Here is a 12,091-nt window from a genome sequence, read left to right as displayed (position 1 = left end):
CAGGTCATGTAGCAATCTTGGAATTGAGTTACAATGAAATTTTTTAACATGATAATTTAACATATTTAATAGTCAATTTGCCTGGTGTAATGTTACAAATCCGCAATTTTACATGTCTGTACGCTTATTTAAAATATGAAACCATCTAATTTTCAAAAATGAATTGTTCAATTATAAGGATTTAAACTTGGGACGATTCAATCTTATTTTGTTAATCAGTTACACCCCAAAAATAATTTCACACTATATAAACGATTTCAGTCCGGTAAAAGAATCAAGGGAAGAAAAAATATGTCATAAAACAGTTATAGAAAATACGTTTATTACGTCGTAACACTTAATGTAATTTACACCAATTTACACTCGTGAATGAAAGCGTCCAAATTTGGAAGCCCATGAACGTGACATGTAGAACTATTTAAAATTAAAATCAGTCGCACTTACATTTATGCAGTCTTACATATATAAATTCACATAACCTCCAAATTTGGGCAGATAAAAACGTTTAAAATTGAACACACAATAAAAAAATTATATATAAAAAAAACGAATGTCCAAAAATGGTCTGAAATGTGTGTAGAAACGTTTAAGGCAAAGTAATTTTATTCCATTTTATTGGACCCTAGAGCCAAAAACTTTAAGTTTTTTTAAAACAATTTTATTTAGTTAGGGCCAACATAATATCAACTGATAAAAAAAAACGAATTAAATAATGAACGAGATAAGTCGTGACGACTACATTCTTTTAACATAACAGAATAAAAATAGTACATTGTGTACCTAGGAGGTAAATTTAGCCTTTTTACCCGAGCGTGAACACTGCAAACATGCGAGGGTAAAGAGACGTTTACAAGGCATGATTTACGCGTTTTATCAGCGTCTTTTTAGATCTGAAAGTGGCCGTTTATACGACAGGAGGACTCAACAGCGAATGCGCATGCGTAGAGTGAAATTATAACCCCATAATACTCTTAGCAGTATCATTATACGCGCAAATCATGCTTGCGTTATATAAAATTCGATAATAAACTTCATTTGACGCATGGAATCCAATAAGATTGACGAGATTCAAGCGCTAAAGTAATAACTACATATTGCAAACTGCTGTCGCAAACAGATTACAAATAAAACTTATAATTCGAATAATTGAAATTTAACTGAAAAAGAACAATTAACAATTAGTTCTGCAACTGTTGGTCCACTCACTTTCTGAATTGATAAAAAAAATAAAATAGAAACGAATCAAATATAAAATAATAATGTCTTTGCAATACGTAAACCTACGTAATTAGGATTTAGTGCTACTTTACAAAAAGTAGAGCAACTCTGAGAGACTTTCACTTGGCTTGCGATGGATAAACTGACTGACCAAAAATGCGAGCTTATGGGCATAATGGCAGGGTGCCGGCACCCTGACAGTCTTACTTGTGTTAAAATACAGATGCGTCAACTTGAAAGTAAAACGCTGCAATTGTTCCGGCGTCAATCGATTGTCGTCGTAAATAATGTTGTAGGAAGTTGGAGTGATGGTGCCCACAGTGGCTTTGGCCGAGACGAGGAAAAAGTCGTACTTGTCGGGATCGGTTATCACGTCATCAAGAACTGTTCCAGCATCTGGATTTTTTCCGTTGCAAAAGAAGCGGGTACTAATCCGCTTCGTGACGATGACGTAGGTCAACTTTGAAGCGCAGAAATTCTTCAGCAGGCCCAAAACTTTTTGTACTTCTACTTTGTAGACCTGGTTGAGTTGGCCCTCTCCAACACCATCTCTGTACATAAAGATACGTGAAGGGTATTTACCGTTTGCTTTATGATAGCTCTTAAGGGCATCAATAATGTGCTCGGCGAGCATATTGCAGATTTCTTCGCCCTTTTTGTGAGGAATCACTGAGCTGTAGTATTTGGTGCAGTCTGGATTGATAGATGCCACCACAGCCCCTAGAATTTGAAAGAGAAAATAGTTAGTCAAGGGTAGAGTTTGCGGGTTTTTATTTGTTCATGGTGGCCAATTATGTTGTCACATTGAATTTCACTTTCCATGACATGAAATAATGTGAAACATACAAATTTAAGCCCTTCTAATTTTAAATCTATTCGTAAAGTTTTGTGGTTTTCAAAACTTGAATTAGACAATTTAATTTTGAATCGCATTTATACTTCCGAAAGAATTTAACTTTATAACTTTTAGATTCAATTTACTTCAAATTGAAAGCATTAATAGTTGAAATTTTCGTAATTTAGTACGTGCCTAATTTAAAATTCAAACATAATAAAACTTAATTGGACATTTTAAAACTAGGATAGCTTGAAATTGAACTAATGAAGTAATTTTTAACTAGACGTTAAAAAGTGAAAAATTAAATTTATTAAACTGAACACTTCTAAAATTAGACCTACAATTTTTAGAAACTCCTGCAAATAAAAAAAATCTTAAAATCTTCCAGATTCTGTTTTAACAATTTTTAAAATCTTTTTCAATATTCTTTTAAAATAATATTCCAAAATGATCAATTATTTTATATTTTCCTAGGAATCTTACGAAAATATTTTTATTTTTATGAAGCCTTTCACAATTCTTATAACATTTAAAATTTTTTTTTAAGTCTGCAAAAATCGACATTTTGTTTTAAATTAGGCTGTGGCTATTTGCACAGAAATTTCGGTTCGAATAGCCGAATTTCGTCGACACACACTTGGTTTAAATAATTTTGAATCTTTTTAAAACTTCTAAATACCTCTTAAAATTGCTCAAATTTTTTCTACAAATAATAAGGGTTAAATTGCTATTTAAACAATTCAACTAATTTTTGTTAAAACTTTGGGAATAAATTTTGGACAGTCTCAAAAAAAAACCCTGGCCACTTAATACTTGAGAACTCAAAAACGAATAAATTGAAGATTGAAATTCCGAGAATCGACAATGTCAAACTAAAAAACGCTTAGGTTTTACAATGTTTATTTAAGACATTTAAACAAACTGCAAAAGCTCAAAAAGGGGAAATAGGGTCATTTTTTCACGATAAAGAAGGTCAATAGGAAAAACATTAAACATTTTATCTAAATACAGGAAAGAATAAACAATTTCTTTTATAAGAAATGTGATATTTTAAATAACGTTATATACTTTTTTAATAATGTCTGCCATCAAAGAATTTATTTAGAAAAAATGGATCTATAAAGTCGTTGGAAAACCATTCGCGGCAATATAAAAGTCAGACAAAAAATAAAACTTGTCAAACAAAACATTTTTATGTTTAAAATCGTTCTCATATTCAGTAATGTAATAAATATTTATTACTAAGACTTTTCATTCCGTCCTTAATTATTATTTTTAATATAAATTTTAAACTACACTCTTCAATGTCCTTGATCTCAAATTTATAATAATTCAGTTTGAGCACCTAAAATATTGGACATTAAAAAAAATAACAATTTTTATCACTTTAGCGAACAAAGCTTTAGCTTAGTTTTACTGAAATCCTAAATAGTTTAGTTTGAAAACATTTAACAATGCATTTGGTACAATGAGAATATTATATTTTTTAAATTATTCAACTTTGCACATTTAAATTAAAAATACTGCAAATACTTCCTTTAAAAATTACTATACTGCCGTGATTTGGAAGAACACCGTTAACTGCATTTCGGATAAGTCCCCTGAGCCGCCTACCGTTAACTGCTTTCAGGTGACTTCTTCAATTTACAGTTAACGGTGTTCTTCCAAATCACGGCATTATATATTTTTTAACTGTTCCAATTTTATATTGGAGAACAACTTCTGGTTACGGTTTCCACACTTTTAGCATCTTTTAACATGTGCCAGCTTTAAGTATTTATTAGAGACTTTAAGCACATTCTAATTTTTAATAGAATAATTTTGTATACGTAAATCGAACAACGGTTCTTATAGTTCCTATACACTTACTAATTTCAGAGAATTTTCCATGTGATTCAAATAAGATATATTGCGAGAGAGAGAGGGGGGGGGGGGGGGGCCCTGTTAAATTTGTGTTGCCCTACATTTTTAATTGTTCGCTTTTCACATTTGTAATTATAAATGCATTTATTTATGAATAAAATACAATTCTGTTCCATGACCTTCAAATAAAATATGTTCTTTGCTGAATTCTAACCATGATAAATATGGTATATTTGGATTGTAAAATTTTGAACACTTCGAATTAGGAACATATTTAAATGTTAAAGGCTAACTTTTTTATTCTTTGACACTGTACAATTTAGAATGATTTGTCATAAAACACCAGCTAATTTAAAATTTTTTTAAGTATGCTAAACACTTCTAATTAATTTACCAATGTTCAGAATACGGTATTAGCATTATTGGTAATTTAGAAATTGGTATGAACTTTGAGCGGCTAACTTGCAGTTTTGATTGTAAAGAATGATGAATCCAATGCATTTTATTCATCTGAAATTCCAATTTTATGAAATACTTTAAAGGATATAAAACATACCGTAATCGTAACCATCCTTAGCAGTATCGTGACACACATCGAATCCTATCACCATCATGTCTTTAGAGGGTAAAGCAATCTTCCATGGGACACCGCCAATCTTGCAGTTCATCTGAATGACGACGTTTGTCATTATAGATAGCGCATTTCTTTTCGTGATACTCTGTTCACGAACAACTTGGGAGGGAACAGGTCGATCGACGCAGCATTTTTGCTTTATCGTTGAATACCTGGGCACTTGGGAATTTGGAACAACACAGAAGATCATCTGGGGCGTGCTCTTACTCATAATGTTCTCGATTTCCCTTGCATACGAAGCTGCGCTGTCATTCTCCAACGCTATCTCTTGTGGTTTCCCGATCGTGAACCTCATTCCCTTTGAGGCTTGGAGCAACATAGCCTTCAGTTCCTAAAATAAAACATTTTTTGTTATTGTGAAACCTGCCTAATAAAATAGTTTTTCTCAATTTTTTAATTTAATCAGGGTGTCTACTCAAATCCTGGAAAAAACTTTACTCATAATTCCATAGTTTTCCAGGTTTAACTGTTCTTATACGGAGCCATCCAATTATTAGGCAACGCTTTCTCTTGCAACAATCGAACGTGCGCTATTATATTTTGAACATTATAGCCGTTATCAGAGAAAAAAAATCGCGGCCGCAACATTTTTTCACTTCAATTCGAACTCGAAAAATAAAACTTTTTTGTTCAAGTAATAAAAACTGAACTGCAAATTGAAGCACTCAAGTGCAACTCTTGAATCCAAAACATTTAAAATTGAAGTTAAAGAAGCTTTTAATTAAAAAATGTTTTAATCAAACGCTCAATAATAAAAAAATAATTTTAAAAAAAACTTTAGACTAAAATCGAGACGTCTCGTAAAATCAATTATTATTCACTTGTCATTCCTCAATATATAGTTCAATTTAAAAATTTCAGACGCTTCTAATTTTTTATTTTGCAAGTCTTTGCAACTAAATATTAAAATTCTTCGACTTGAAAATATACGCCTAAAAATTAAAATCCAAGATGGAATTTTCGAATTGCGCATTGTAAACTGAATGACATAATTGAAGGGATAAAAAAATCAACTGATTACTTTAAAAACTACAATTTTTTCTATACATTTTTTTAATTCCCGCTCAAAAAATAAATTCACCGTCATTTGCCGGTCCAGCGGCCACCCTGAAGTAGCATCAAATAAAAAAGGTTCAGTTGTTTTTACTAAATTAAAATTGGTTTTTGTTTCGAAATACACTCAATACTCAGACCCCCCCCCCCTCCCTTAGAACCTTCATAAAACTGCTGGCACACGCATTTTCTCAGGGAGCGGGACAAGAAACAGTTACGACTCTCGCTACAAAAGGGCCACGGTGCGCAAGTACTCAGTCGAGTATATTGCGCAATACTATGCATTCCAATTGGAAACGATTCAGGCGTACCTGACTGTTTACGATTGGATCCCTCCGGATTTTGCCCAAGGCTATTTTCAGGAAACCCCTGAACTGGACTGAAGGCGAGAGTTTGATGTATTTTTAAATGTTCTCTTAAAATTATTATTTATTGAATAAAAAATAATTTTAAATGTTCCCATGAACTTTCTTGGGAGATAATTAGCCTCGATCGAGGCGAACTACGGTTTAAGGTGGGTTCCGAACCACCAATGCCTCGGTAAAAGTATATAGATAAATCTCCATGGGTATCGACACAAAGATCGAAAGCTTGATATACTTTCGCCTAAGGCTCTAAGCAACCAAGGTGGCTTTCAAAAGCTTTAAACAGCTTCAAATTTTTATATAAGAATCTAAATTTTATTTTTAAAATCTCAAATTATTTTGGAAATTTTATCAAAACGTTTAAATATTTTTCAAAAGAATTTGAATTTTTCATACAATTAAAAAAACCCTTCAAAATTAAAAAAATGGCTTTAAAACTTTCCACATTCTTTTTTGGCAAATTTGTAAATATTTTGACCTTGCACTATTCTTGAAAGGTTTTTTTCGAAATTTGCCAAAATCTCAATTTTGTTTTGAATGATAATTTTGGTTAGAAAATAAAAAAATTCAATTACAAATTATTAATTAAAAAAAAAAGAACAATTAAAATGGTAACATTCAAAGTTTTAATTTAACTCTTTGAAATTTTAATAATCCAGGATTTATATTTCAAACCAGTTTCAAATTGTTTAGGTTTGAATATTTGACTTGCTCGTTTTAAATTAACTGATAGATGGGTTAAAGATGAAATATTTTAGACTGAAACAATATTTGAATGGAATTTTAAATGTAATAAAAGCTTTTAATGATGAATCTATTAATTCAAAGTTATTTAAAAATTCAAAATAGTTTATAAGGTTTCAATCAGACTTCGGCTTTTGACCAACGGCCACCGTGTTCCACTTCTCGAAAATTCATTATAAAACACAACAAATCAAGCACACAATTAATAATTTTTTTAAATTGAACCTGAAGACCCTGAATTTGAATAATAATTAAAGCAAATTATTATTTATTTTATACTTAAAATGCAGTGCATACTGCACATTTAACATTTCAATATTGCGAATAAAAGATTACTGAAAATGGTAAATTAATTAAAGTCAGTATACACCCAGTACTATAAAGTAACGTTTACAAATGAAAAATTTTGTCATTTAATTTTATATTACATTAAAAAAAATGAATTCCTAAGATTTTAATTTTTTTTATATGCATATAAAAATTGACTGCCAATTCCAGGTTTTTCTCGGCGAGTAAACACCCTGTTACAATACCTTTAGTTTGACAAAAAATAAAACCACGAGACGTAGAGTAGTGGCTCTTACCCCTATACATCTAGAATTTCTGGGATGGAGGATATACCAATGGTCCAATCTTCCCTGCGAAACGATTGGTTTAGCCGACTGCATTGCTCTGGTCCAGTCCGAGTTACGTTCTTTCAAGTTACTTCCGAACTCAATTTCTTCCGGTGGCATGACGCGTCCATCTACCTGTACAATCTCTTTTCCCAGAGAAAGGCCCCACTGCTTCCATTGTTCTTGAGTCCTCTCATTTTTCAGCAGCCTTTGGTTAAATGCTATAAGCCTCTTAATTCTGATGCCTGGTTCGCAGCAAGTGTGCTGTCCAACTTCCTTCATCAGATGGAAGTCGTTTCGCATCTGATCACTAAGTCCTTGAGTGAAAAGAAAAATACAAATCTAATTGATAAATTTCTTAATTGAGAAATCAGGGTGAACTTTTTATCACACACAGAAAATTCCCAGTCATTTCCCGTTCCGCAAACCTTTTTTACGGTCAATGAAATAAAAAAATTCGAATTCTAAAGCTACACATTTTTGCATTTGAAGTAATCAAAATTGAGCTTCAAATAATTTTAAGCAATTTTAAGTGAGAAATATTAAAAATTATTAAATATACAAGTTATAAACTGAACATTTCTCAAGTTAAAAATTAATTATTTTCATATTAATTAGTTTAAAAATCCTTAGAGGCTTCAAGAGATTATTTCAAAATCTTTCAGCATCTACATGTTGTTTTATATTTACTCAAATTATCAATTATTTCTAAAATTTTGTTCATAACTTCTAAACATATTTTATAATGAAACGAATTCTTTCTAAAGTTTTTTTTTAATTCTGTAATATTCTCTTAAAATTACTTTTTTTTGTTTTAAATAAAAAGTAAAATTTCAATTTTCCTAGGAATCTTAAGAAAATGATTTTTTATTCTTTTGAAACCTTTCAAAATTGTTAAAAAGCTTCTACATTTTTTGTTCGAAATCTGAAAAAATCTATATTTTATTTTAAATTAGACCGAGGGCTATTTGAACCAAAATGTAGGTCGAATAGTCGGATTTTGTTAGTAGAAATAGAGAGTTCGTCTAAAATAATTTGAAATAATTTCAAATTTCTGATTAATTTTTTAGTTATTTCAGACCGTCAAAATACCCCCTTAACTCAGTCGATTTTTTTCTAGGAATGATAGGTGTTCAATATTTATTATACATCAACATTCAACAATTATACTTGTAAATTAAATTTTTTCCACTGCAACAATAAAATATGTTTAAATATTCAGTAATTGGTTTTTTTTAATTAAAAAATTTTTAATTTGAGGCTAAAACAATATTTTAAATTTGAGAAAATCCTTTATTTATGGATTTAAAAAATTTAATTTTACTTTAATTATGAATAATTTATATTTGTATTGGATCAACTCAAAAAATATTTTTCATAGCAAATTGTTGATTTAAAACGCCACTAATTTTTTACTTTTCGAAGACTAAAACTGTATTTTAAAATTCTTAAAATGGAAAATTTACATTTAAAAATTAAAATCCAAAATAAAAAATTTTGTAAGTGAAAGATTTTTGAATTACGCACTGTAAGAACTGAATGATATCATAATTGAAAAGGATAAAAATTCGACTGATTATTTTTTTAAACTGTTGAAATCAAACTTGGAGAAAATTTGTTTTCTAAAACTTTGTAAACTTCCTGGCCAAAAAATAAATTCCTTGTAATTTCCCGGTCCAGCGGCCACCCTGAGAAATGCTTTTCCACCGATTGAAATTGCCAAATCCTTTAAAGTAAATATTTTTAAATTAAACAATGAAAAATATCTGGTACCTGTCGCGCGGCATAGTTCTGGAATTAGGTAAATTAATTCCGGCATTCCTGATCTCCGCTGTCTGGCGTTAGCCTTTGATACAAGCATAGGCTGCATCATGTTCCTCACTTGGACCTGATAACGGTCCTTCATGTATTGAGCATACGAAACTTTTTGGCCGCCTTTTTCAAAAGTAGCTGAAGGAGTCACACTGAAATCGATGTCATCAATCTGATAGGTGCGGTCTGTGTAATTTGTTAACACAACTGTTCCTATCACTTCCATTTTGAAACTTCTCTAAAAGTACAGTAAATTTACAAGTACTGGACAACAAGTTTAAACAAATAGACAAAAAAAAAAGCATAAACGATTAGTACTTGGAAATCTCTTGCGCTTCTCGACTGGCATCTAACGAGGATATCATAAATCGTTTCCTGTCTCATTACTTTTCCGACTATTTCGACGCACATCAACGTCTCTCTTTCGTGCTGCCGGATATTAGTCAAGTACCCTGGCCAGACTTCTAGTTTGTAGGCGGGAACTTCGATCTATTCAAGTACACGTTTTATTTTTAACAAAGCTAAGATGAACTGATAAAAATAACTTGCTTTTTAATGAAATTTAAACATACCCTTTCTTGTGGATCGTAGTAATTTCTGCCAAAGAGTTTTAACTTCAAATTTTCCAAGCCTCTTCGGGAAAGGAGATTAAACAACTGGAAATATCCATAATCCAGTTTATTTTGCAGCGCTGCCACAAATCGGATTTTAATGTTGATTGTTTTTGTTTCATCCTCTGTATGAGTGACAGTGAACTCCATAGGCTACAAGGAAAATAAATCTAATCAAATACTCAAAGAAAGTTATCAAGGTGTCTAATCAAAGCCTGAAGAAAATTCCCTGACAATTCCAGGTTTTCCCAGATATCCCAGACTTTTCCAAGTCTAATTTTTTATAGTACTATGTTAAATTCAATTTAAAAATTTGCATTTTCAACTAGAAGATTAATTTTCAATAAAAAATACGATTTTTCAACCAAATATATGCAATCTCAATCAAATAGTTGAAGTTTCAACTAAAAAAAAAGATTAATTTTCCACCGAATAGTGGAACTTTGTACTGAAAAATTACAGTTTTCAACAAAAAATGGAATAGTTAAATTTTCAGTTAAAACAAAAACTAATTTTCAGTTTAAAAAAACTAATTTTCTGTTAAAATTTGTTTAAACCGAAATCATAATTTTTAAACTAAAATAATGAATCTTCAACTGAAATAGGTCAATATTTAACTGAAAGTATGAATGTTTTACCTAGAATATTCCTTTAGAACACAAAATTAGAATTTTTCACTAAAAAAGATACTTTTCAAACAAAGTTACAGTTTTCAGTTTTTAAATAATGAATTAAAAATAAAGTTGTATTTTCAAATAAAGTGATGAAGTTTAACTGACATGATGAATCTTCCTACTGGAATAGTTCAATTTTTAACAACAAAAAAATCAAATTAAAACTGAAATGATTAATCTTCATCTATAATTATTGAATTATTAACCAAAAAGATGAATTTTCAAACAACGAGATTAATCTTTATAACTAAAAGGGCGCAATTTTGACTAAAATAGATCATTTATCAACAAAAAATTGAATAGTTTAATTTTTATTTCAAAAATTGATATTCAACCAAAAAGATGATCAATTGCTGATCTATTGAAATGATGAATCTTCAACAAACAAATTCATTTTTAATATAAAGGTTTAACATTCAACCAACAGTTATATTTGTTATATTTGTCAACTAAAAACGATGAGTTTACAAAAAAAAATAGTTTAGTTGAATTCTCAGTTTAAAAAAAAAATAATTAAAAAAAAAGAATTTTCAACAAAATTGTTAAGGGCATGTGACACAGCTAAATGCCTATATTATCGACCTCACTTTTTCAGTTCACTAAACGTTTTTTTTGAACCGAAGAACTTTTTTTGTAAATAAAATATCGATCTGAAACTTTGGAAAATGTATTAGAGTATAATAAAGTACGTTTAGGTACTGTATTTTGGTAGGAACTTCACTGAAAATTATTTCATCTTTTTTCTGAACCTCGACATTTTTTGAACGTTCTCACTTTTTTTATGCATAAAATATCGGTCTGGGGCCATCCATATACCACGTGGACAATTTTTCACCACTTTTTGACACCCCCCCCCCCCCCCCCCCCCCCCCCCACACACACTTTGTGCACGTGGACGTATTTTATGAAAATATAGATATTATTAGTCTTCAAAAGTTCCGGGAGGTCGCGACAATTCCATGGACGTCATTTGAATACTCACTAAAATTTCAGATTCTTTTGTTTTCATATGTCAACAGTTCGAAACTCGTTGACTGACTAACAGCTGTTGGTGCATTTTGCAAAAATTAATCGTTAAAATGGTCGGAAATTCGAATAAAAAAACGTTGTTTTAGTACTCTTCAAACCCACGGGGAATGATTGTTTGGATGTTAAAAACTAACAATAAGTTTGACTGGCAGCTCCTTAGTGGTGCCAAAGTTAACTAACAGACTGTAAAACATGTCAAAAATTCTAGTGAAAAAACGTCATTTTAGTACTCTTGAAACCCATTGGGGATAATTTTTTAGGTGCAAACAACTACCAAAAAGTTTGACTAGCAGCTCCTGAGTGGTGCCAAAGTTGACCGGCAGGCTGTCAAACATGCCAAAAATTCAAGTCAAGAAACGTGATTTTAGTACTCTTGAAACCCTTTGTTGCGAGCTGTGAATTTGCATAAAAAGTGAGATTTTCGTAGTTTATATATATATATATATATATATGTAATTAAAAATTTGTCATAAGGACAACCGCAGGATTTCGCCGGGAGCGAGTGCTAATCTGAAAAATTGCACCCGCTTCCAACGAAATCGCGGTAAAATTTCAGCCATAACCACGTCTCACAACCGTGAGATAGATGGTTACAGTCTGTAAAGGAATCAATACGACGATCCAGCAAAAGCCTCG

The 12,091-nt window shown here is 30.8% G+C and overlaps 1 protein-coding gene across 1 annotated transcript in view; it reads right to left on the bottom strand.

Moving 5' to 3' along the window:
• Nucleotides 1-304: 304 nt before the first annotated feature.
• The window catches only part of LOC117167303 (piwi-like protein Siwi), a 21,905-nt gene continuing 10,118 nt past the window's right edge, over nt 305-12,091 (bottom strand). The window contains exons 6-11 of the mRNA XM_033352136.1: nt 9,714-9,905; nt 9,460-9,630; nt 9,103-9,379; nt 7,300-7,646; nt 4,476-4,884; nt 305-1,938 (exon numbers count right to left, since the gene is read on the bottom strand). Of these exons, the coding sequence (XP_033208027.1) occupies nt 1,307-1,938; nt 4,476-4,884; nt 7,300-7,646; nt 9,103-9,379; nt 9,460-9,630; nt 9,714-9,905 (2,028 nt within the window). The 3' untranslated portion in view covers nt 305-1,306. The remainder of the gene's footprint in view (nt 1,939-4,475; nt 4,885-7,299; nt 7,647-9,102; nt 9,380-9,459; nt 9,631-9,713; nt 9,906-12,091) is intronic.

Source organism: Belonocnema kinseyi, chromosome 2 (genome assembly GCF_010883055.1).
Source record: "Belonocnema kinseyi isolate 2016_QV_RU_SX_M_011 chromosome 2, B_treatae_v1, whole genome shotgun sequence".
Lineage (NCBI taxonomy): Eukaryota > Metazoa > Arthropoda > Insecta > Hymenoptera > Cynipidae > Belonocnema > Belonocnema kinseyi.
Note: the sequence above shows the minus strand (reverse complement) of the source record. Positions and strands in the feature narration are given on the sequence as shown.